At 43.4% G+C, this 27,261-nt stretch overlaps 1 protein-coding gene across 4 annotated transcripts; it reads left to right on the top strand.

The window, feature by feature from the left end:
• Nucleotides 1-3,329: 3,329 nt before the first annotated feature.
• On the top strand, nucleotides 3,330-27,036 carry eef2k (eukaryotic elongation factor 2 kinase). 4 transcript variants are annotated; one of them, XM_024401499.2, is made up of 19 exons: nucleotides 3,330-3,762; nucleotides 6,506-6,784; nucleotides 7,461-7,526; nucleotides 9,085-9,185; nucleotides 11,804-11,864; nucleotides 13,527-13,564; nucleotides 14,586-14,757; nucleotides 14,878-15,027; nucleotides 16,288-16,420; nucleotides 16,545-16,672; nucleotides 17,922-18,153; nucleotides 18,478-18,545; nucleotides 18,664-18,741; nucleotides 19,009-19,068; nucleotides 19,781-19,915; nucleotides 20,007-20,195; nucleotides 24,017-24,141; nucleotides 24,329-24,507; nucleotides 24,661-27,036. In XM_024401499.2, the coding sequence occupies exons 2-19, from the start codon at nucleotides 6,536-6,538 to the stop codon at nucleotides 24,774-24,776; spliced, it is 2,280 nt and encodes a 759-aa protein (XP_024257267.1). In that variant the 5' UTR covers nucleotides 3,330-3,762; nucleotides 6,506-6,535; the 3' UTR covers nucleotides 24,777-27,036. The 4 variants fall into 4 exon arrangements, with proteins under 4 accessions (XP_024257267.1, XP_024257269.1, XP_024257268.1 ...); XM_024401501.2 differs by lacking the exon at nucleotides 7,461-7,526; XM_024401500.2 differs by lacking the exon at nucleotides 19,009-19,068.
• The last annotated feature ends 225 nt before the right edge of the window (nucleotides 27,037-27,261 follow it).

The following is a 27,261-nucleotide window of genomic DNA, read 5'->3' as shown; positions in this document are numbered from 1 at the left end:
AAACTAAGATGTGGGGGACCAGGAGCTGTTAGCTGTCGTAAAAGCCTTGAAGGCGTGGAGACATTGGCTTGAGGGGGCTAAACACCCTTTTCTCATCTGGACTGACCATCGCAATCTGGAGAACATCCGGGAAGCGAGGAGACTGAATCCTTGTCAGGCAAGGTGGACCATGTTTTTCACTCGTTTTGTGTTTACCCTCTCTTACAGACCAGGCTCCCAGAACGTTAAGGCAGACGCATTGTCCCGGCTGTTTGACACAGAGGAGCGGTCCATGGATCCCACTCCCATACACCCAGCTTCTTGTTTGGTGGTGCCGGTAGTGTGGGAGCTGGACCCGGACATTGAGCGGGCGTCACGTGCAGAGCCCTCTCCCCCTCAGTGTCCAGCAGGGCGTCTGTACGTTCAGTCTGCTGTCCGAAACCGACTGATCTATTGGGCCCACACGTCACCCTCCTCTGGTCATCCTGGGATAGGTCGGACAGTGCGCTGTCTTGATGGGAGGTACTGGTGGCCCACTTTAGCTAAGGACGTGAGGATTTACGTTACCTCCTGCTCAGTGTGCGCCCAGTGCAAGGCTCCTAGACACCTGCACAGAGGTAAGTTACAACCCTTACCCGTTCCACAACGGCCGTGGTCGCACCAGTTGGTGCATTTTTTAAGTCCTGTCGTCTCCTCCCTTTGCCTGGTCTCCCTACGGCCTTACAAATTGCGGAGGTCCTGTTTACACACGTTTTCCGGCACTATGGGGTGCCTGAGGATATAGTGTCTTATCGGGGTCCCCAGTTCACATCAAGGGTCTGGAAGGCGTTCATGGAACGTCTGGGGTTCTCGGTCAGCCTTACCTCAGGTTTTCACCCCGAGAGTAATGGGCAGGTGGAGAGAGTTAACCAGGATGCCCAGAACTTGCTACGCCACTCCTCCACTAACCTTTATCCCTTTCAATGTGTATTAGGGTATCAGCCGGTTCTGGCTCCTTGGCATCAGAGTCAGACCGAGGCTCCTGCGGTGGACAATTGGTTCCGGCGCGCGGAGGAAACCTGGGAGGCCGCCCATGTCAACCTTCAGCACACCATACTGCGCCAGAAAGTTGGCTCAGACAGTCACCGCAGTGAGGCCCCGGTGTTCGCACCAGGGGACAGGGTCTGGCTCTCGACCTGAAACCTGCCCCTCCGCCTGTGCTGCTGGAAGCTGGGTCTGCGGTTTGTGGGGCCGTTTAAAGTCCTGAGGAGAGTGAACGAGGTATGTTATAGGTTACAGATACCCACTAATTACCGTTCCATGTGTCTCTCCTCAGGCTTTTGGTGGCTGGCCCGCTCCAAGAGGCTTAAGTGCGGGATGTTACTCCGCCCCCTCTGGACATCGAGGGGTCCCGACGTACTCCGTTCGATCCATCTTGGATTCGAGATGTCGGTCAAAGGGCCTTCAGTACCTAGTGGACTGGGAGGGGTACGGTCCGGAGGAGAGATGCTGGGTTCCGGTTGAGGACGTATTAGATCCTTCCATGCTGCAAGAATTCCACCGTCTCCATCCGGATCGCCCTGCACCTCGCCCTCCGGGTTGTCCCCGGGGCCGGTGTGGATGCGCAGCTGGAGCCGTGCTTCAGGGGGGGTACTGTCACGACTTCTTCCGAAGTCGAAGCCTTGCCTTGTTCGGGCGGTGCTCGGCGGTCGACGTCACCGGTCTTCTAGCCATCATTGATCCATTTTTCATTTTCCATTGGTTTTGTCTTGTCTTCCCACACACCTGGTTTCAATCCCATTCATTACATGTTGTGTATTTAACCCTCTGTTTCTGTTTCCCCTCATGTCTTTGTCAGAGATTGTTTGTTGTTCAGTGTTGTGTTGGTTTTTGTATTGGTGCGCGACGGACCCTCGTACCCACTTTGTTTATTGTTACATTTAGTGTTGGGAGTATGGTTAGTTTATTGTTATTTAATAACTCCATTACACTCAGTTTGATTCTCCTGCGCCTGACTTCCCTGCCACCTATACACACGACTCTGACATGAAAGCTCTTACAATATTCAACAATGACATTTCTCTAAAACAGGCTATAGGCTACATGTGCACCACCAAGTCAGAACAGTAGGCTAAATTATGAAGCGAAAAGGGACCAAATTAATAGGGTGAGGCACATGGGCTACTAACAGCTTACTACACAACATACACTTAGTATTAATGTATTAGCTACAGTATACATATCTCCCTGGCATATTACCTCATTTATGCAGCAGCATACCATTTTTGGATTCACCTGGTTGTTCCCACTTGAACAGGAATGTGGCACGGCGGTCCTTCGTGGGCAAATTTTGTCATCAAACTTTGTCATTCTCTGGATTTATGGTGCTTTCAATACAACTGGAAACTTATGACGTTAGTGATCTTCAGGTTGGAGCTCTAGAAAGAGGCCTGAGTTCCCGACTTGGAATTCTGAGCTTGTTGTCATTGCAGGCAATCTCAACGCTGTGCGTTACAGGGAATGCCAAGAGTGTGCAAAGCTGTCATCAAGGCAAAGGGTGGCTACTGAAGAATCTCAAGTATAAAATATATATTGATTGTTTAACGTTTTTTTGGTTACTACATGATTCCATATGTGTTATTTCATAGTTTTGATGTCTTCACTATTATTCTACAATGTAGAAAATAGTAAAATAAAGAAAAACCCTTGAATGAGTAGGTGTATACAATCTTTTGACTGGTACTATATATATATATATATATATATATATATATATATATATATAGCTAAACAGGTGGGGCTCAAAATGATGGGTCGCCCCTGCTTGTAATATAACCTATTGGGTCGCCCCTGCTTGTATGTAATATAACCTATTCTGGGAGCCTAGTGAGTGTGTGTGTGTACGAAATATTTGAAGTGTTTGTAAAATTCACGATGTCAAAAAGGAATGGCGGAAAAACGATTGTAACGATTTCCGTGTTTTACTGCTAGGTTTTATGGATATTATGACACATTTCCCCCCCAAAGAGTTGTGGATTTTTGTCAACCCTCCCGATTCAGGATATATCATTAACATAGTCATTGCACGCTTTGTGTAAGACCTATTGAAGATTGATATGTATTTATTACTATGGTGTGGATCGTTCTCCATTGTTCAGAATATACTGTACCATCTTCAGTCATATGCTTGGGTCAATAGCTTTTGACGAGAGAAAACCAAATATCCACCGAATATCAAATATAAAACACATTTTATCTTAGTAAATAACCTTGTTTATTTGTGTACCGTACTTGCAGTTTATATTGGCTCACTGCCAGCTGCACAAGAAAGGGTGTAGCCAGAAATACTTTGTGGCTGTCCTAGACTGCAAAGATACGTGCAGGGAGTACAAGTCGCAGTGGCGGACGGGTGGACCAAGGGCGCCTTCAAAAAAAAAAACGTTTTGGAATGTTCAGATAGAGATGTCATGAATAGATGCAACATGATTCCTTGGTCTTGTTCTTCTATATGTTTATATCTGAAACGTTCGACAACGTTTGGTAACTGAACGTGGCCCAGGGAACAGACAAAACAGAGAAGCGCGACTCGTCCTGGATCCTCAGGCCAGAATCCACCACAAGTCCAGCAGTGGTCCTCTGATTTGGCATGCACCTGGAGTAACAGCTGTCAAGCTAGCAACTACCTGAAAACTGCAAATACCGCCAGACAGACAAACCGCAGGAGACGAAGAGGAAGTTGGTGGAGGATTGTCAGGGCATGCATATTTTCATCAAGTAGTCTCTGTCCACCGTTATTCAGATTAGGTAAGCAATAGCAGTACTGTCTGTCTTTGCACACACGTGTTACGTAACTGCACTGCAGCAAATGTTTTTATAAACCCGGGTCTTTACAATAATATTGTTAACAGGTGAATTAACAGGGTCTAGTATCAGCGTACAGCAGACTGGGGGTGTGTCGTGTGGGGATTTGTGTTGTGACGATCGCCTGCACACCAATACGTGCCACGCGAGAGTTGGGTTGGCTACACTAGTAAGCTAACGTTACTTCTCACGCCATAACGTTATCAGAACTACGGGAAAGCAGTGCTCGACATGCGGGGGCGAATGACACTGTACCGATGTTGTGAAAAACTGACTTTCCGTCCAGGCTGCTATGCTACTTAAAAAAACTTGGAGGAAAATATTTGGCCACGTTAACTACTGCCGGCGTTGTGCCGAAAATCTCCACCTGCCAAAATCCCCCCCCCTTCGCGTGAACGCGCACACTAAATTCTTCCATGCTTCGACTTGCTTGCTATTTGAGATTTCTGTTCTTCCCTCCCTTGTCAGTTTAGCCTACATTTCACTGATCTTAGTAGCAGAAAGCATTTTTATTTTATTTGTGTCCCTTCAAGGCAGCTGTCAATGATCACGTTAGGCATTTCATTATATTTTTTCTGGCGGTTTGATCGCAGGGGAGGCACTAGTAAAGTGCAGTTTTCGGTTTGTTTCTAGTGTATTAGTCTATAAATACATGTCTTTGCCAAAATTCGTCATCTCTCCCACGTCTTATTCGACTAGTAGTTGTTCTTAACTGTTTATTGCCTGCCTAAATTTTACTCCCTCTGTTTATATAACACACATACATTCATTTCGGTTGCCTATCTTAACGTTTGTTCCATAGAAAGTATTTGACTCTAGTGACCAAATTAAGGAAATTAGTGGGTAGGTGGGTGGGTCGGCAGGCAAGAAAATGGCTTTACCGAACCGAACCCCCCACGCGATAAACATTTCAGAACACCTACTAGTCGAATAAGACATGGGAGAGATTATACATTTTGGCAGATCTATTTATAAACTAATACACTTGAAACAAATAACTAAACCGAAAACTGCAAACATTGCTTGTGCCTCCCCTGCGATCAAACCTCCATTTTAAAAAAACGCAGCCTAACGTGATCATTAACAGCTGCCTTGAAGGACACAATTGTTTTTTTAAAGGCTTTCTGCTACTAAGATCGGTGAAATGTTGGCTAAACTGACAACGGAGTGAAGAGCAGAAATCTCAACTAGTAAGCAAGTCGCAGCAATGAAGAACGCGAATGGGGGGAGAATTCTGGCAGGGGGGGCACAACACTGGCACAACACTGACACGGTGATACAGCTTCCCAGTGGGAAACAGGCACCTTGATACAAGGGTTAGCCACAACTGTTCCGATCTGAGATTCAGGCAGGCAGTAAATACATTTTAACCTTTCAGGTTGGAATGTACAGCTGCCTAGCCTGTGCCCGAGCCCCTTTGCCCTCCTATAAATAAGTGCCCTCGCAGCTCATGGATTTTTAAATATTTTTTATGAATAACTTTTTGAGTTAAATGTTTTGTTTATTTTCAATGTTTTAATTTGAAATGTATCGAGTTTCAAATCAAATTAGCTAATTTCGTAAACTCTTGAACCAATGAATATTCCCCGCCCCATGTCCCCTGTATTAACTGGGGGGTTCGAGCCTTGAATGCTGATTGGCTGACAGCCATATACCACAGGTATGACAAAACATTTATTTGTACTGCTCTAACTAGTTGGTAACCAGTTTATAATAGCAATAAGGCACCTCAGGGGTTTGTGGTATATGGCCAATTTTCCACAGCTAAGGGCTATGGCATTGCGTAACACCCCGTCAGGCCTTATTGCTAAAGTGACCATTTGCCTACATTTCCGATGTATCTTTCATGTTTATCTCTCACTTATGGACAGAGAAGAGGGCAGATATACTTTTTTTTAAAGAGGCAGTTGTCAGCAGCCGAACAAACAGCATAACTGGCTAGCAGGTAGACCTCATCATTCACTATCAGCTGATAGCCTCTCTTTTCCTGAAGTCAATTGTCTCCAGTAGTCAAGTTAAAAGGCCTAGCTGGCACTTGCTTGCTAAGAATGTCAGGAGTGAGTGTGTTGCAGAAAATGAGTAGGCCTGTAAATGTTGACATTTTGGCTACAGAGGTGGTTGGTGTGTATTTAGAGTTATGTATTATGGTGGTGCCGTTTTTTTTCCTGAAGCGGCTCGGGATATTTTTGGGAAAACATACCTCAATCTTAAGATGGAAGATGTTGCTGTACCCCTAGTTATACCATTATCCAAAATAATTTAAATGTGGGCGTGGCATGTAGTGAAATGCTAATGAACGTTTCGTGTGGAGTTGTACCTTGTAGGAACTGCAGTCCGTATATAGACATGGAATTTACGGGTGTGATTGAGTGAACCCTGACCGAGGGTTCCTACAGTCCTGCTGCATTTAAAAAAAAAATGGTAATGCCTGTAGTAATAATTATATCTTAGTTATAAAATAGTTGTAATATAGTTATTTTCAAAATTGTTCCTGTATGCAAAGTAATACCATCATCCACATGGGACAATTTCATTGTTGCATTTGTGATTGATTGAACACAGTTAAACACACTTAGCTAGATTGTCATTGACTCAAAAGCAGCCATCTGTCGGTTTGTCTCTGTGTGTACATTAATATTCACATCTTTGTGTGCGTGTATTTTTTTCTTGTGTTAACCCATCCCAGTACTCATCACACAGACCCCTACCAGTCAACATGGAGGATGAACTGATATTCAGTATGGATGAGGTGGGCAGTGCCCAACGTAACCCACTGCAACAGAGGACCCCTGATCAACGGGCCCCGGCTCTTAGCAACGCTTACGATAGCGACGAGGACGACTATTACATCTGTCCAATCACAGACGACCCTGTCAGCCAGGCCGAAGACATCTGTGGCTATTTAAAGAATCTCGTCCACAGCAAGCAGCTGTCTAACTCCCCCCAAAACTCATTCTCCTACAAGGTGAGCAGCAGTAGTGTAGGTGCAATATTCACACGGTTCAGTACATTCTGAAAGTGCCATGGTGTACTGGGCAAAAGCTGACAGGACAAGAGCTGACTTGTTGCTTTGTACTGTTGCTCTATTGTCAGTATGCAAAATGGTGCCCCTCCTCTCACTGCTAGAGATGTGGTCAGAACAACTCTGCCTTAGAGAGAGGGCTTTCTCCTTATATCTTTCTCTGCATGTCTGTGTATGTGTGCATCTGCTGTGGCTGAGAGCAGCAGCTTAACTGCCTCTTGTCTGTGTGCTCTTTCTCTCTCTCAGAACAGTAAGTACCCAAAGAGCGTATCTCCCTTCATAATGATGTGATATGTAAACATCCCTCTCACAGTGCGACCCTTGGCCTTCTGATCCAGTAGTCCAGCCTGTAGAGTGGGCTTGATGTAAAGGAATTAATAGCCCTTCCTCATCAGCGTTATAGTTATACATACAGAGTTGGGAAGACTGTTAGAGATGTAGAATTTATGGGTCGCAAGGTTGGAACCAAGTTCCAAAACACATTCTACTGTCAATAAGGCCAAGAATTCCGTTTTCATGGAATGTTCATAGTCAACTAAACTCAATAAGTATTTTTCTCTGTAGCTCATGTATGGTTAAGTTGCTGATATAAAACAGTTAATTTCTCTACTCCACATAGAATGAAACGGAGAAAGAAACTCCACAACAGTCTGTCGGGTTTGGGGCGTTTTCTGACAATGCACGGGTACGTTAATCATCATGTTTAATTTACCCCTCCTTTTGCATCAGTGACTGCCTCCTTCCTCCTCACCTTCCTAATATTAATTTACTCTTTAAATCATTTATTCCTTCCTCCTTTCTTTTTCCATTGTACCTGCATGATCGTTTCCCTACCCAAGAAATGTGTTTTTTCCTTTAGTTATTAAACAAAAATCTAGATCCTTAATCCACCTAACTGTCATGTTTACTCTCCCCTAACCCATGCAGCAGTCCTCAGGAATCTTATGAAGAGTTAGGCTAATGTAAATGTAATAAGCAGCAAGTAAGCACATTATGATAATGGTTGAAACAAACAGTATTGTTTCTCTTATTCTAAATGTAATTTTCAGCTCCAGTGCAGTAGAAAAGCAGCAACCAGGCATGCTGCTTATACAGTACCATAGTTTACCACTACTATATCTTATGTCTGGTGGTCCGGTTTTGTGCGGAGATGGTGTCTCTCATCACAAGGGTACAACTGCACCAGAGACACAGTATGTATATACCATCAACTGGGACGTGTGAAGGGACACGCAAACTTCAAGTGACCAGGGGCTGACGTGCAATATCTGGTGTATGTTTCTCACCAACCAGCAGTGGCCTTCAGCCTGTTAAAAACATGACCTTCATATATCAATGTAAATAGTTCAGGCTAAATATACACCAGCCTAAAATGCCACATGTTTGTGAGTAGGAGGGTGCTACTGTAGGGGAGGTTCAGGTTACTAACAGGTTTACGTTAATAGCTAATGCCACTTGGACCACTGTTAGTTCTGAGAAAGTGGAATGCAACAGTCCAGAGTTTTTGGTTGGGAAAACCCCTGGCCCCAAGTGCTGGCTGTGGTTATTAGCTGGTTATTGTGCAATGTAGGGCTCATGGGTGACAGCTAGTGTGACACTTCTTAATCTTCCAGTAGGTCGTTTGTGGTCAGAAAATACTTTTGGCCCTGTGTCATATAATCCTGTCCTGATTGAAGCAACCTTCTCATGATCCTCTGTTGATGTGTGTGTCTGTTTGCCATATCTCTCGCTGTATTGTGTTTTCCTCTATCAATTCAAAAGAGTGATTTGCATGTTCCTCAACACTTCCACAGAACCGGAAAGATTAGCAATCCACCTGTCAGGACACTTAAAGATGGAATCCGCAGTAGGGCAGTAGCCCTACTGTCTGCCCCACCACCAGCGTGGTTGTATTTGTTTTGTTGATGAACCGGATGTGAGAAGCGTTACGCAATGTGGTAAATAAAAATGTCAGCACATATTCTGCTGTTCTATTGCGTGTGAAATGATGTCGGAGGGGGGAAAAAACTGTTTGTTGTTTGCAGTAACGTCTTTGTTTTTGTAATATTGCAAACTGCCGTGGCAGTTTCACCATTAAGGAGTCTCCCGTTTTAATCCTGCTATCTGGGTTTGTGTGTAGACAATGTATCTGTCTGTTTCATGTATATATCCCCAGTGTCTGACGCTTCCCTTAACATAAGCTGTATTACACAGTGAGTGTGATGGTTACCTAAAATATATGTCATGTTTCCCCATTGTCCCAGGCGGTGTGGAAAAGAGCCATAGAGAAGGCTAAGGCCATGCCTGACCCATGGGCTGAGTTTCACCTGGAAGAAGTCAAGACAGAGCCATGCATACGATACAGGTACATATTCCTGTGTTTGTGTGTCAGTGGGCTTGATCCCTACCCTGTACTAGAGTTTAGAGGTTGACCGATTAATCAGAATGACCGATTAATTAGGGCCGATTTCAAGTTTTCATAACAATCTGTAATCTACATTTTTGGACACCGATCATAGCCGATTATATTGCACTCCACGAGGAGACTGTGTGGTAGCAAGGAGCCAAGTTAAGGTGCTAGCTAGCATTAAACTTAACTTATAAAAAACAATCAATCTTAACATAATCACTAGTTAACTAGACATGGTTGATGATATTACTAGTTTATCTCGCTTGTCCTGCGTTGCATATAATCGATGTGGTGCCTGTTAATTTATCATTGAATCACAGCCTACTTCGCCAAACGGGTGATTTAACAAGCGCATTTGTGAAAAAAAAGCACTGTCGTTGCACCAATGTGTACCTAACCATAAACATCAATGCCTTTCTTAAAATCAATACACAAGTATATATTTTTAAGCTGCATATTTAGTTAATATTGCCTGCTAACATGAATATATTTCAACTAGGAAAATTGTGTCACTTCTCTTGCGTTCTGTGCAAGCAGTTTATGCAGCAGTTTGGGCCGCCTGGCTCGTTGCGAACTGTGTGAAGACCATTTCTTCCTAACAAAGATCGTAATTAATTTGCCAGAATTATACATAATTATGACATAACATTGAAGGTTGTGCAATGTAACAACAATATTTAGACTTATGGATGCCACCCATTAGATAAAATACGGAACAGTTCCGTATTCACTGAAAGAATAAACGTTTTGTTTTCGAAATGATAGTTTCCCGGATTTGACCATATTAATGACCTAAGGCTCGTATTTCTGTGTGTTATTATGTTATAACTAAGTCTATGATTTGATAGAGCAGTCTGACTGAGCGGTGTAGGCAGCAGCAGGCTCGTAAGCATTCATTCAAACAGCACTTTCCTGCATTTGCCAGCAGCTCTTCGCTGTGCTTCAAGCATTGCGCTGTTTATGACTTCAAGCCTATCTACTCCCGAGATTAGGCTGGCAATACTAAAGTACCTATTAGAACATCCAATAGTCAAAGGTATATGAAATACAAATGGTATAGAGAGAAATAGTCCATTAATAACTACAACCTAAAACTTCTTACCTGGGAATATTAAAGATTCATGTTAAAAGGAACCACCAGCTTTCACATGTTCTGAGCAAGGACCTTAAACGTTAGCTTTTTTACATGGCACATATTGCACTTTCACTTTCTTCTCCAACACGTTGTTTTTGCATTATTTAAACCAAATTGAACATGTTTCATTATTTATTTGAGACTAAATAGATTTTTATTGGTGTATTATATTAAGTTAAAATAAGTGTTAATTCAGTATTATTGTAATTGTCATTTTTACAAATGTGTATATATATATATTTATAAATCGTCCGATTAATCGGTATCGGCTTTTTTTGGTCCTCCAATTATCGGTATTGGCGTTGAAAAATCATAATCGGTCAACCTCTAATAGAGTTGTTGACAAATACACACCATCCCCCACCCCTGCCCTTTCTGAAGGTACAGTACATGATATCACTCCATTTCCAATGGCCCTTCCAAGTTTTCTTGGCCAGTGCACAAAGTTCCCTCGTGGCAGATATCAGGGCTGCCTGCCCACACCAAAACGCTTCGTTTGAAGCCAAAAGGTGCATTCCGGGGTCAGTCATTCCAGTATCGCTGCACATCTAAGAATAATGCTATATCGTTGTTCCTGAGACGTTGAACATTTCTCCAGGCATTGAGATTACATAGAACTCGCCCAAATTCTCCAGGCAGTGCAGCCACGAGAACAACTAGAGGGATGCCCCCCCCCCCTTTAGATAATAGGGGTTAGACTTCTGCATTCTCTAACGTGTTTGTTTGTATTACTAATCACCTCTTACTGTATGACAAAGCCCATAGGGGGAGAGGTGTGTCTGGGTTGATTTTTAACCCGTTTGTAACCTTACTCTTCTTAAGCCTCTCTGGTCTCTTAGCTATTGGCTTTGTGCCATCTTCCTGTTCCATGCCTCCAATATGACAAACATGGTACACAGAGTTCTGGGCCGAGAAATACGCATGGAACGGCAGGACAGACTGTGTAAATATTAGCCTTAGCCTCTGGGTCTGCTGTGTGTCTTCTTATCTGTGTATGGCTGACCCAGTCTCAGACAAACCAAGCTTTCAATATCAGTGTGCGTGTTTGAAATGTTCCCCTAATTTATTGTGACATGTAACATCAATATCATATTGGTAATAATGGCATTCCAACAGAACAGAGTACAAACAGGCATATTTGTTGAGTTTGTTGTTGGTAAACACACACTCAATTGGTTGACAAGAATTACATGCTATTACCACGGATCTGAGGATAAGCAGCTCAGGTCCTGGTCAGAACAAATCCATGTACTCTGTTTGTTTCTATCTTCTGTCCTAATCCTGACCCCTTCAGTGTACATAGATCATTGTGGTCGAGGTTACACTTTCTAGTCATCACCATGTTGGTTACACAAGTCCAGAATTCTGGCCCATATAGAATGGAATAATAATGTTTGATTAATGTTTGGTGAATGTTATTTGCTTTATCTTTCCTCAGGTACAATGCAATCACGGCGGCATGGTCTCAAGACACAGTGCACATCAAGGTTTCTGGCCAGGTATGCCTCCGCTCCTAAATCATCAGTAATCTATAATTGTATTATTGATCAGAACATATGTATGTGGAATATACAGTGAACAAAAATAGAAATGCAACATGTAAAGATTTGGTTTCATGAGCTGAAATAAAAGATCCCAGAAATGTTCCATACACACACATTTTATTTCTCTCAAATGTTGTGCACAAATTTGTTTACATCCCTTTTAGTGAGCATTTCTCCTTTGCCAAGATAATCCTTCCACTTGACAGGTGTGGCATATCAAGATACTGATAAACAGCATGATCATTACATAGGTGTACCTTGTGCTGGGGACAATAAAAGGCCACTCTAAAATGTGCAGTTTTGTCACACAACACAATGCCACAGATGTCTCAAGTTGAGGGTCTCAAGTTGAGGGAGTGCTGGCATTGGCATGCTGACTGCTGGAATGTCCACCAGAGCTGTTGCCAGAGAATTGATTGTTCATTTTTCTACCATAAGCCGTCTCCAACGTTGTTTTAGAGAATTTGACAGTACGTCCAACCACCCTCACACCCGCAGACCACGTGTAACCACGCCATCCCAGGACCTCCACATCCAGGTTTTTCACCTGCAGGATCGTATGCGACCAGCCACCCAGGACAGCTGATGAAACTGGGTTTGCACAACCAAAGAATTTCTCCACAAACTGTCAGAAACCGTCTCAGAGAAACTCCTCGGCATGCTCGTTGTCCTCACCAGGGTCTTGACCTGTCTGCAGTTTGGCATTGTAACCGACTTCAGTGGGCAAATGCCCACCTTCGATGGCCACTGGCACGCTGGAGAAGTGTGCTCTTCACGCCTGAATCCCGGTTTCAACTGTACAGGGCAGATGGCAGACAGTATGGCGTTGTGTGGGCGAGTGGTTTGCTGATGTCAATGTTATGAACAGAGTGCCCCATGGTGGCGGTGTGGTTATGGTATGGTCTAGCATAAGCTATGGACAACAAACACAATTGCGTTTTATCAATGGCGATTTGAATGCTCCGAGATGCCGTGATGAGACCCTGAGGCCCATTGTCGTGCCATTCGTCTGCCACCATCACCTCATGTTCAGCATGATAATGCACGGCCCCATGTCACAAGGATCTGTACACAATTCCATGAAGCTGAAAATGTCCCAGTTCTTTCATGGCCTGTATACTCACTAGACATGTCACCCATTGAGCATGTTTGGGATGCTCTGGATCAACGTGTATGACAGTGTTTTCAAGTTCCGGCCAATATACAGCAACTTCACACAGCCATTGAAGAGGAGTCGGACAACATTCCACAGGCCACAATCAACAACCTGATCAACTCTATGTGAATGAGATGTCGCACTACATGAGGCAAAAGGGTGGTCACACCAGTTACTGACTGGTTTTCTGTTCCATGCTCATAGTTTTTTTTTTTTTTTAGGTATCTGTGACCAACTGATTCAAATCTGTATTTCCAGTCATGTGAAACCAATAGATTAGGGCCTAATACATTTATTTTAATCTGATTTCCTTATGAACTGTAACTCTTAGAAATGGTTGCGTTTTTAAATATTTTTGTTCAGTGTAGTGACACTGTTTACTTGAATGTGAACGTTTACAAAAGCTTGGTAAATTGATTGACTTTCTCATATGATTGATTTGTAATTTTTCTTTCTCACAGCCTTTTGGACGCGGGGCCATGAGGGAATGCTTCAGAACGTAAGTTTCACTCATTATCTAACCTGTACCCCCGCACATTGACTCGGTACTGGTACCCCCCTGTATATAGCCTCGTTATTATTTGTATTATATTTTTTACTTTATTTACTAAATATATTTTTTACTTTATTTACTAAATATATTTTCTTAATTCTATTTCTTGAGCTGCATTGTTGGTTCAGGGCTTGTAAGTAAGCATTTCACATTAAGGTCTACTATACTTGTTGTATTCGGCAAAGGTGACAAATACAATTTGATTTGGATTTAATTTGATTATCGTTCAGAATCGTTCAGAATAATTAGTCATGTTTGCCATACAGTCTGAAAAGACGGCACAAGATGCACAGGTCCCCAATTCACGTTCCACAAGTATCGCTCTTAGACCCATTTAGTCCAGCTTAGAGCAATACATAGATATCCAAATGGAACCAAACATTCCATAACTACAACATTCTAATTCACATTTTTTTTATGGAATGTGATCACCATTAAACTTGTCATGGCACCCAGTAGAGTTCTCTATCTCAAACTTAGTTTGCTGAACTCTGGTCGAGCCTGACTTTTGCAGCTATAGGCAGCGGGAATATTATTAATATTATGACCTTATTATGATTTGACCTCTTTCTGTGGGAACAGAGTACGGGAGGCAATGAGGCATCCGTCATGTCTAGATCAGACCACTAGCAGTCCATGCCTTCCACAGAAGAACATCCCTCTTACAAACACACAGAGGAAATAAGCCCTTGCCCTCTAACAAGCCCAAACACTGTTTCTAACCACACAAAAAACATGTTTATGGTTTATCATCAAAAATACACAATGCCCAAGAGATACACAATTTCAAAACCTTGGGAATATTGTAGGATTTATTTGGGTAATACCATCTTAGTTTGTTGTCAGTCTGATACACAACTAACATTCTCCAGGGTTTACTTTTTTTAAACGTTCCTTTCATTTTAGTACAGTGCCGTTCTTGTCTTTCAATGCCTCTTTTTCCATATTTCCTTTCCTTCTTCTACAGGAAGAAGCTGTCTAACTTCTCCCATAGTAGTAACTGGAAGTGTGCGTGTAACTATGTGACGAAACGCTACATGGAGCCTGTGGACAGGGATGTGTACTTTGAGGATGTCAGGCTGCAGATGGAGGCCAAACTCTGGGGAGAAGAGTACAACCGCCACAGGCCACCCAAACAGGTATGGATGGAACATTTTAATTAACCAATGAGTCATCCTGTTGATTGATAGATTGATTGGATTGTGGATTTTCCACATTTTAAGTTAAACTAACCACTCCTCCCTCTCTCTCCCCCCCAGGTGGACATCATGCAGATGTGTGTGATTGAGATGATGGAGCGTCCAGGTAAACCTCTGTACCACCTGGAACACTACATAGAAGGGAAGTACATCAAATACAACTCCAACTCTGGCTTCGTCAAGGATGACAACATCAGGCTCACTCCACAGGTACAGTGGGTGTTACTACTGTAGATTTATTGTCCAACTCTATATATAACTCCTGAGCTGCAGAAACCGAAGATGCATCTTCATCTTTCTGTTATCAATTGCTAGATTTTTCAATATAATAGATGTGGTAGAGAGGTCAATAGAACTTGATTATGTACATTAATCCTGCTGCTCTGATTGGATAGAGTGTTGCTGTATTTCTCTGTTTCGGTCTGATCATTCAGACTGCTGCTGCCTCCTACTATTTGACCTTTTATTGAACTAGGCAAGTCGGTTAAGAACAAATTCTTATTTTCAATGGCGGCCTACCCCGGCCAAACCCGGACGACACTGGGCAAATTGTGCGCCGCCCTATGGGACTTCCAGTCACGGCCGGTTGTGATTACAGCCCAGGATCGAAGCCGGGTCTGTAGTGACGCCTCTAGCACTGAGATGCAGGGCCTTTGACCGCTGTGCCACTCGGGAGCCCATAAATGAAATGGTAAAGACGTTGAGGACAGACACGGGTCAGACATGCACACCCCTCCGCTGAGTTTAACCTGAGGCTTGTTTGGTCTATAAACGTCCATGGAGATGGGTATTTCTTTCTACATTTAGTTTTTTTTTGATCACGAGTATCATTCGATCCGACTATCAACTGTCAATTTATGGATATGAGTATGGCCATGTTAGCACACCCCTAGCTTGTATGGATGTCAACCCCATTACATGTTTATCATCGTCACCAATCAACTGCATTGTTGTTAAAAAAGACTAAACGACCAACGCCAATTTCTGTATGTTAGCTATGCTACCAGCTTATACGAACGGGAGTTAGCATTTAGCAGTCACTTCTTCTAAACCTGAAAATGAACAACTTCTAATGTTATGCAGCGAAAACAGCATCCTTCTTTCCCTCATGGTCTGTGTTCCATTGACCTCTTTACCAAATCTATGCTTTTTCCCCCCCTTTGTTCTGTGAACCTGCAACCTTTCCAAATATCTGTAAGCCGCCGTCTTTTTGTTGTCTGCCTGTAACCCTAGTATTTTTCTTTCTGCCTGTAACCCTAGTATTTTTCTTTCTGCCTGTAACCCTAGTATTTTTCTTTCTGCCTGTAACCCTAGTATTTTTCTTTCTGCCTGTGACCCTAGTATTTTTCCTTCTGCCTGTGACCCTAGTATTTTTCCTTCTGCCTGTAACCCTAGTATTTTTCCTTCTGCCTGTAATCCTAGTATTTTTCCTTCTGCCTGTAACCCTAGTATTTTTATTTCTGCCTGCAGGCATTCAGTCACTTCTCGTTTGAACGTTCGGCCCACCAGCTGATCGTGGTGGACATCCAGGGGGTGGGGGACCTCTACACGGACCCTCAGATCCACACAGAGAGGGGGACAGACTTCGGAGACGGAAACCTGGGTACGGCTTTCTCTCACACAGTCAGTGTTAGCAACACAATGAGGTAGACTGACATTTTGAATTGTGACCCACCTTAGCGAAAGACTTTCAAATAGATTACAACATATGTGTGTGTGTGTTACAGGTGTGCGGGGCATGGCACTGTTCTTCCACTCCCACCTGTGTAATAAGATATGTAAGAGTATGGGGCTCACACCCTTTGACCTCTCCACTGCAGAGAAAAGCCATCTAGACTGCACCAACACACTGCTGGTGAGACCATAGAAATACAGTGCATTCGGAATGTATTCAGGCCCCTTCCCTTTTTCAAATTTTGTTACGTTACAACCTTATTCTAAAATGTATGAAATAAATAGTTTTCCTCATTGACACACAATACCCTTAACCTTATTAAAAAACCTTATTTACATAAGTATACAGACACATGGCTATGAGTCTCGAAATTGAGATGAGGTGCATCCTGTTTCCATTGATCATCCTTGAGATGTTTCCACAACTTGATTGGAGTGCAACTGTGCGAAAGGCACACACCTGTCTATATAAGGTTCCACAGTTGACAGTCCATGTCAGAGCAAAAACCAAGCCATGAGGCCAAAGGAATTGTCCGTAGAGCTCAGAGACAGGATTGTGTCGAGGCACAGGTCTGGGGAAGGGTACCAAAACATTTATGCACATTGAACTTCCAGAAGGACAACCATCTCTGCAGCACTCCACCAATCAGGCCTTTATGGTAGAGTGTCCAGATGAAAGCCACTCCTCAGTAAAAGGCACATGACAGCCCTCTTGGAGAATGCCAGAAGGCACCTAAAGGACTCTGACCATGAGAAACAAGATTCTCTGGTCTGATGAAACCAAGATTGAACTCTTTGTCCTGAATGCCAAGCATCATGTCTGGAGGAAACCTGGCACCATCCCTACGGTGAAGCATGGTGGTGGCAGCATCATGCTGTGTGGATATTTTTCAGCTGTAGGGACTGGGAGACTAGTCAGGATTGAGGGAAAGATGAACGTCAAAAAGGTCTCTGAATGTCCTTGAGTGACCCAGCCAGAGCCCGGACTTGAACCCAATCGAACATCTCTGGAGAGACCTGAAAATAGCTTCAATTTTCTATTTTTAATACATTTGCAAACATTTCTAAAAAAACTGTTTTTGCTTTGTCATTGAATAAATGTATTCAAAAACAATTTAATACATTTTTGGAACAAACCTGTAACATAACAAAATGTGGAAAAACTCAAGGGGTCTGAATACTTTCCAAATGCAATGTATAATCATCTTGAAGTAGAATCAAAGGGCATGTGGCTGACACACAGCATCACATATCTTCTAGGTATAGCCACAGTCGTCATATTACCACAGAAATTATATCAGTACATTAGACAGAATACTACCTCACCACAGGCTAAGACCTCGGTCACTGTTTGCAGCTTTTATGCAGCTATTTAGAATGGTAATTTTAGTAATCTTTTAACAATATTTTCAACTCTCTACTCCAATCAGAAGTCGGCCCAGACGGTACTGAGGGGTAGTGAGGAACAGTGTGGTTTCACTCGTTTTCGTACTATATCAGGGGGCCGTGTGCCCCCACTTCTCTCCCACCTGTCGGAGACCTCGTCTGGGGATGACTCTATGAGTGACATAAGTGACTCCATCCCCTGCTCGCCCCTCGCCTTCCCCGGCTCTCCACTAGGACAGCACTTCTCTATGGGCTCCATGGGCAGGTCTCCTCTGGGTAAGAACAGTTTTTAGAGGTTATAGTTCACCCAAATTACAAATGTATCAAATATTTTGAAGATCTAGAAGGTAATCTGTGGGCCTGTAAAGTCAATAACCCACCATATGGGTTTGTTTTCTTATTTTCAGCTCAGCATTAACATTATGTTCCAAATAGCATGCCTAAATCCCCATAAAACTGACTTCAAAACAGTTTTATTTGGTACCCGAGGCTAGAGTGCTCTGTTTGAGATATAGTTGAACTACTTCAACTTGATTTAAAAAAGATAATAATTATCAGCCATTAAACATTTTAATCTAACGTCTGGTTTCTCACCCTCAGGTTGGTCTTTCATAAATGAGATGGATGAACGGGAGAAACACAACCGCAGCCACAGCCCAGAACACAAGGTCAGTCAAGGCTTTGTTGAAATGACTCTGGTGATTCTGATCACAAGAATGACATTAGTTATGGTTGGTTGGCATGTACTGAGGGCTGTGTTTTTTATTTTTCTTCTTCTTCCTGTAGGACTCAGAGAATGGAGGAGACAGTGGTTGTCCAAGTGAGAGGAGGAGTGAAGGGGACCCAACCGACCATGCAGATGGGGTACATCTTCTCCACACCAACACTTGGTCTTAGTGAGCCTGTCCATCATAAATGCTTTATGGAAACTATGAACTGCTGTAATTGTCAACTGCTGTTATTGTTCATGTTTGCTCACCATGACATGGATTCTTTCTTGACTCACCAGCATTTAAAGCTGTTCAACTATTACCCTTTGTATAGCTATGTTAGTGTGAACCTGGCCCTCTCTTTAGCTCTGTTTATGGCCTCTTAGCAGTAGGTTTTATACTGTATGATGTCACCATGTAGGCCCGCCCCCACCGCTACAACAGATACTACTCTGAGTCGGACGAGGACAGTGTGAGACGGGTAAACAAAAATAACGATGTCTAATCTTCCATCACCACCATAATCAACAAAGCCACCATCGCCATAATCAAATAATCCTGTCTTCATCCCTCTGTGTCACCTACTATCCCCTTGCTCACTAGTGTAGTGTTCCTGCTATCTAATCTTTGCCTTCATCCATGAGCTAACTGAGTTCTTGCTGCTGTCTGTCTCCTTACTAGAGAAAGGTTCCCAGCAGATCTTCCCCTAACCCAAACTTAAACTCTCCTGCCATAAACACCCCCAACAGCCAACCGGTGATTCCCTGCCCTCTGCATGAAGGCCTCTAACACAGGCCTCTCCCTCTAGTGTGGAGCAGCTGTTGATTTGAAACTTGCTTGTTTTCTAATGACACATGCTTAGTATTGGCAAAAGTTTGAGTGCACCCAAAAAACTGAATGCAAACTTGTTGAAACACAACAGAGAAATCACCAGCAGCCCTGTGTTTTAGTCTAATTCCTTGTTTGGCCTGTCCATGTCAACATGTCTACCTGCCCCAATACTTATCAAATCACCTAACCAATCAATCAGTCTAACTGCCTGTTCACCAGAATCATGTTCCGCCTCTTAGTGCATGCCTGGAGTGTGAAATATGATTTGCATTAGTGCTTGAGTTGTTGTTACTTTGAACAAGCAATACTATAGATACAGTGCTTCATTGTCAATTTCCTAAGCTCTGTGTGTCTGTGTCCAGCTGACAGATGATAAATGGAGTGTCTACCACTCGTCTCGTTCTCACATCCACCGGCCATCCTGTGTTGCTGTGGAGATGGAAAGACTTGACTCGCTGATCCTGGAGAGGAAGATTGGCAAGTCCATCCTGGGGAAGGTGAGTGGCGCGCACGCACGTGCACACACACCCGCTCACCCACCCACACACTAAAAACACACACTATATCTCCTCTGGACTCTTCCCCCAGGTGCACCTGGCGATGGTGCATTACCACGAGGCTGGTCGGTTCTGTGACAAGGAGGAGCAGTGGGACCAGGACTCAGCCATGTACCACCTGGAGAGAGCCGCCATGTGTGGGGAACTAGCGGCTATCGTTGCCCTGGGACAGTGTTACCTACAGCTGCCACACCATATACTGTCAGAGATGGAGCTAGAGGTATTTAATCAAATCAAATTGTATTAGTCACATGCGCCGAATACAACAGGTATAGTAGACCTTACAGTGAAATGCTTACTTATGAGCCCCTAACCAACAATCCAGTTTTTAAAAATTCAGATAGGAATAACAGATAAAAGTAACAAGTAATTAAAGAGCAGCAGTGAAATAGCAATAACAAGACTCTATACAGGGGGGTACTGATACAATGCGCAGGGGCACCGGTTATTTCAGGTAGTATGTACATGTAGGTAGAGTTATTAAAGTGATTATGCATAGATGACAACAGAGAGTAGCAGTGTTGGGGAGGGGGCCTTGCGGTCGGAGGCCGAGCAGTTGCCATACCAGACAGTGATGCAACCAGTTAGGATGCTCTCGATGGTGCAGCAGTAGAAACTCTGAAGACACATGCCAAATCTTTTCAGTCTCCTGAGGGGGAATAGGTTTTGTGGTTCTCTCTTCACAACTGTCTTGGTGTGTTTGGACCATTCTAGTTTGTTGGTGACGTGGACACCAAGGAACTTGAAGCTCTCAACCTGCTGTACTGTAGCCCAGTCGATGAGAATGGGGGCGTGCTCGGTCCTCTTTTTCCTGTAGTCCACAATCATCTCCTTTGTCTTGATTACTTTGAGGGAGAGGTTGTTGTCCTGGCAACAGACGGCCAGGTCTCTGACCTCCTCCCTATAGGCTGTCTCGTTGTTGTCGTTGATCAGGCCTACCACTGTTGTGTCATCGGCAAATTTAATGATGGTGTTGGAGTCGTGCCTCGCCATGCAGTCATGAGTGAACAGGGAGTACAGGAGGGGACTGAGCACGCACCCCTGAGGGGCCCCTGTGTTGAGGATCAGCGTAGCGGATGTGTTGTTACCTTCCCTTACCACCTGGGGGCAGCCCGTTATGAAGTCCAAGATCCAGTTGCAGAGGGAGGTGTTTAGTCCCAGGTCCTTAGCTTATTGATGAGCTTTGAGGGCAGTGTGGTATTGAACGCTGAGCTGTAGTCAATGAGTAGCATTCTCACGTAGGTGTTCCTTTTGTCCAGGTGGGAAGTGTTGAGTGCAATGGAGATTGCATCATCTGTGGATCTTTTGAGGCGGTATGCAAATTGGAGTGGGTCTAGGGTTTCTGGGATGATGGTGTTGATGTGAGCCATGACCAGCCTTTCAAAGCACTTCATGGCTACAGATGTGAGTGCTACGGGTCAGTAGTTGTTTAGGCAGGTTACCTTGGTGTTCTTGGGCACAGGGACTATGGTGGTCTGCTTAAAACATGTTGGTATTACAGACTCAGACAGGGATAGGTTGAAAATGTCAGTGAAGACACTTGCCAGTTGGTCAGCGCATGCTCGCAGTACACGTCCTGGTAATCTGTCTGGCCCTGTCTGGCCCTTGTGAATGTTGACCTGTTTAAAGGTCTTACTCACATCGGCTTTGGAGAGCGTGCTCACACGGTCTTCCGGAACAGCTGGTGATCTCTTGCATGTTTCAGTGTTATTTGAGTCTAAGCGAGCTAGAAGTAGTTTAGCTCGTCTGGTAGGCTTGTGTCACTGGGCAGCTCTTGGCTGTACTTCCCTTTGTAGTCTAATAGTTTGCAAGCCCTGCCACATCCGATGAGCATTAGAGCCGGTGTAGTACGATTCGATCTTAGTCCTGTATTGACGCTTTTCCCGCTCAGTGCGGATGCTGTCTGGTTGGGGTATGTACGTACGGTCACTGTGGGGACGACGTCATCAATGCACTTATTGGTGAAGCCAATGACTAATACTCCTCAATGCCATCGGAGGAATCGCTGAACATATTCAAGTCTGTGCTAGCAAAACAGTCCTGTAGCTTCTTAGCATCTGCTTCATCTGACCACTTTTTTATTGATATAGTCACCGGTGCTTCCTGCTTTAATTTTTGCTTGTAAGCAGGAATCAAGAGGATATAATTATGGTCAGATTTGCCAAATGGAGTGCGAGGGAGAGCTTTGTATGCATCTCTGTGTGTGGAGTGAAGGTGGTCCAGAGTTATTTTTCCCTCTGGTTGCACATTTAACATGCTGATAGAAATTTGGTATAACGGATTTAAGTTTCCCTGCATTAAAGTCCCCAGCTACTAGGAGTGCCACCCCTGGGTGAACGTTTTCATGTTTGTTTATGGGGGAATACAGCTCATTCAATGCTGTCTTAGTGCCAGCTTCTGACTGTGGCAGTATGTAAACAGCTACAAAGAATAAAGATGAAAACTCTCTCGTTAGGTAGTGTGGTCTACAGCTTATCATGAGAAACTCTACCTCAGGCGAACAATGGCTTGAGACTTAGATATCGTGTACCAGCTGTTGTTTACAAAAATACTTAGACCTCCGCCCCTTGTCTTACCAGGTGTCGCTGTTCTAGCCTGCCGGTACATTGTATAACCAGCCAGCTGTAGGTTGATGTTGTCGTCGTTCAGCCACGACTCCGTGAAGCATAAGATGTTAGTTTTTTTTACAGTGCATTTGGAAAGGATTCAGACCCCTTGACTTTTAAAAAATATATATACATTACAGCCTTATTCTAAAATGTATTAGATTGTTTTTTTCCCCCATCAAACTACACACAATACCCCATAATAACACATTTATAAAAAACTGAAATATCACATTTACATAAGTATTCAGACCCTTTACTCAGTACTTTGTTGAAACACTTTTGGCAGCGATTACAGCCTTGAGTCTTCTTGGGTATGACGCTACAAGCTTGGCACACCTGTATTTGGGAAGTTTCTCTCGTTCTCTGCAGATTCTCTCAAGCTCTGTCAGGTTGGATGGGGTGTGTTGCTGCACAGCTGTTTTCAGGTCTCTCCGGAGATGTTCGATTGGGTTCAAGTCCGGGCTCTGGCTGGGCCACTCAAGGACATTCAGAGACTTGTCCCGAAGCTAGTCCTGCGTTGTCTTGGCTGTGTGCTTAGGGTCGTTGTCCTGTTGGAAGGTGAATCTTCACCCCAGTCTGAGGTCCTTAGCGCTCTGGAGCAGGTTTTCATCTCTCTGTACTTTGCTCTGTTTCTTTCCCTCGATCCTGACGAGTCTCCCAATCTCTTCTGCTGAAAAACATCCCCACAGCGTGATGCTACCACCATGCTTCACCATAGGGATAGTACCAGATTTCCTCCAGGCGTGACACTTGGCATTTAGGCCAAAGAGTTCAATCTTGGTTTCGTCAGAGCAGAGAATTTTGTTTCCAAGCGGGTCTTCATGTGCCTTTTTTACTGAGGAGGAGTGGCTTCCATCGGGCCACACTACCATAAAGGCCTAATTGGTGGAGTGTTGCAGAGATGGTTGTTCTCCTGGAAGGTTCTTACATCTCCACAGAAGAACTCTGAAGCTCTGCCAGTGTGACCAAGGCCCTTCTTCCCCGATTGCTCAGTTTGGCCGAGCGGCCAGCTCTAGGAAGTGTCTTGGTGGTTCCAAACTTATTCCATTTAACAATGATGTAGGCCACTGTGTTCTTGGACCTTCAATGCTGCAGAAATGTGCCTCGACACAATCCTGTCTCATTATGGACAATCCTTTACGAGCTCATGGCTTGGTTTTTGCTCTGACATGCACTGTCAACTGTGGGACCTTATATAGACATGTGTGTGCCTTTCCAAATCATATACAATCAATTGAAATTACCACAGGTGGGCTCAAACCAAGTTGTAAATGACTTTGTCTTTATGGGGTATTGTGTATGTAGATTGAGGATTTGTATTTTTTTAAATCCATTTTCGAACAAGGCAGTAACATAACAATGTGTATTGGAGAGGTGTCTTTTGAATCTCTCTCTGTTATTACATGGCTATATGTTGCTGTCTTGTCATCAGGACAACTCAGGGAGCCGTATGAAGGGCTTTAAGTTCCTTCTGCAGGCTGCTGAGGCAGGACACAGATCCTGCATGATCCTGGTGGCCAGGGCCTTCGACACCGGCATCAACCTCTCACCAGACAGGTCAGAGACTGGTGGAACATATCAGAAACAGTATCAACTTGTGATGGGCTGTGTCTAAAATGGCACCATATTTATTGATTAGCCTACATGGTGATATCTACCTAGAGATCTGAGAAAGATTAGAATTGATCAGGACTGTGAAATGGATATTATAAAAACTATTATAAGCCTTCTCTGTGGTTCTCAGGTCCCAGGACTGGAAGGAGGCGGTGAGATGGTACAACTGTGCCCTGAACATGACAGACTATGATGAGGGGGGCGAGTTTGACGGCATGCAGGACGAGCCTTGCTACCAGCTGCTGGCCAGAGAGGCTGAGATGTACCAGGAGGGGGGCCACAGCCTGGACCCAGACCCACAGAGAGCAGGTAAGATACAGCAGAGAGAACCACACCTGAGCTTAGAACCTAGAACTATTAGCCAACAGTCCTAACTCGAGCCTTCAGTGTGATAACCTTTGTTGTACTTACAGTAACGAACCAAAGACTCACTTTCTCTCTCTCTCTCTCTCTCCTGTGCAGGTGATCTGTTCACAGAGGCAGCAGACTCAGCCATGGAGGCGATGAAGGGCCGACTGGCCAACCAGTACTATATGAAAGCAGAGGAGGCCTGGGGCATGATGGAGGAAGAGGAGTAGGAGACGGGCTGGCACTCTGCAAGGCCAAAGGAATCGGCGAAAGCAGAAACAAGCTGGCACCCAGGATAATGTTGTGATGGATTTTCCTCCCTAATGGTTTAAAGTTTACAGACACATTTACTGTGTGATTTCCAAAATGCTGTGTGATTATTTGATCTGTATATGACCTTTTATGCATCCGTCCTCTAGCCTAGCTATCTTTCTTGGTGCTTCAGAGGGAATTATGTCTGGTCCTTGCCTTGTACATTTTTCCCCTTTTCTATTCCTGTCCCCCTTTGGACTAATGAATATGGTTGCATTTCAGAGGCAATTTACCTAACTAAAAATAAGCCATTTCAAACTAGAAAAGTACACTTCCTAAAAAAGAATGTGCTTGCTAGCTTAAAGGGATATTTTAGGATTTTTTCAATGAGGCCCTTCATCTACTTCCCCAGAGTCAGATCCACTTGTGGATACCAATTTTATGTCTTTGTGTCCAGTAAGAAGGATGTTGGAGGTAGTTTTGTGTGCCAGTGCTACCTAGCATTAGCACAATGACAAAGTCTATGGGTATCTGCTAGCATGCTAGTAGATACCCATAGACTTAGTCATTGTGTTAAAGTTAGCCGTGTTAATATTTGTAGCTGAAATTGTTACAGATAATTAGCATTGTAAGTGTCTACCATTGTGTTCTTACGGTTGGCATTGAATTCATGATAGTTTATACAAATGAATTGAAGTTGGGATAGCCTAAATATTTTGAAGTTGGTATTGTAGTTTATTCCATGGGTCTCATTCAAACCCATGTTAATATATGGTAATGTGAAATGGTTATAGTATAAAAAAATCTGAATGCAAGCACGCTAAGTTGATTTCAAAGTCTGGTTGGAGTTGATAGCTAAGCATCCCGACACTGTACAGCATCCCTTAAGGCGTGCTTCAGTTCGGCTGGCCCTTAGCCAAACTCGGCTAGCCAAACTGAACTAGTGGATCCGGGATGGGTAGCATCAAGAGGTTAAAACACATTCGCTCGAAAAACAGAACGAAAAGCGCCAATAATACTGTTTGTCCATTTTGAGATGAAGTAGCAAGTTTACACTTCTTCAGAATAGTCAGAAATAATTTAAAATAAAATCAAGAAATGTCATTCATTTTGATGTTTTTGCCTAGGAGATCTTAGACCCACAATTTTACATCTAACTAGGATGTTTGGTGCAGTATTATTTTATGAAAACGACTCATCTCTCGTTGAATGACAGACATTATGGAAGAATCCCTACTGTTGACCTACAGTATACTTCGTTCGGCTCCAAACTTCGGCTTGCCTCCAGAAAGAAATGTGTGCCTGAACAGCCGGGAAAAAAACTAATCGAAGTCCGAAACTTCACAAAATGTCGTCATAATATATGCACAAACTCTACCAAACTGTTTCGGCTGGAAAGTGTGCAGATGCCTTTTAAAAATACGGTGACAATTTCAGAAATGAAACTGTTACTGCAAGTTCAGGTGAACACAAAACAACTCAAATGTATGAAAATGTCTATACATTTCAGCTATTTCAAAAACATTGCTCTGCTATTAGTATTTTTACTGTATAAATGTTGTGCTCAACGAGAAAATTCTGCTTACACTGCCCTGCTTAGAGGGGGGCAACGGTCGGCCGAGTGTCGTGTGCGACCTCCGGAGGTAGCGTTCGAGACGTGAGAAATGTGCAAGTTTACATTACGATTATGTCTCTCGAGAATCCCTCAATTCTCCTTAATAATCTTCAATGAGAATAGACCCTTAAAAGGTTCAAGAGGAGATGCGTTTTGACTTTTAACTAAAAGGGCCATTAACTAAAAGGTAATGGTCCTTTTATTGCCATTAAATGCATTGGAGATAATGTTAAAAAAAAAATGTAGTTCAAAAAGTATAAATGCTCTAAAATGAATACATTCTCAAGCAATCTAAGTTTGGGCTGGTTGTATGTTTTTAAAGTTTTGAGTTCATAACTTAAATCGTTTAAGCTCTAGAGCGGGTGGAAGATATCCAATAATAAGAATGCATATTACATTTTAAGAAATCTAGAGTGGTCGTGCCTTCAGCAAGCACTTTAATTCATGTTTGATTCATGAAATAAACATTTCTTGAACAAATGTTGTTTACTTTGTGTTGGTTTCGCCTAACACTTTTGTAATAGAGGGCACTTGTTGCATTGTTTGCATACTTGTGTATATGAATGCATGGAAGTAGCTATATGTAAATGTCTTGACTTTGGAATAAATATGATTTTATTGCATTTTAATGTTTTTATATATATATATATATATATATATACACAGTGCCTTCGGCGAGTATTCCGACCCCATCACCTTTTCCAAATTTTGTTAGGTTACAGCCTTATTCTAAAATTGATTAAATGTTTATTTTCCCCCAATCTACACACAATACCCTGTCATGAAGTGGCCCTCTTTGGGTATAGCGAGTACCCTCCCCCTCTATCTCACCACCTCTCTCTTTCCCC

This window comes from Oncorhynchus tshawytscha, linkage group LG25 (assembly GCF_018296145.1).
Source record: "Oncorhynchus tshawytscha isolate Ot180627B linkage group LG25, Otsh_v2.0, whole genome shotgun sequence".
Classification (NCBI taxonomy): domain Eukaryota; kingdom Metazoa; phylum Chordata; class Actinopteri; order Salmoniformes; family Salmonidae; genus Oncorhynchus; species Oncorhynchus tshawytscha.
The sequence above is the reverse complement of the archived record's forward strand: the minus strand, read 5'-3'. Positions and strand labels throughout refer to the sequence as shown.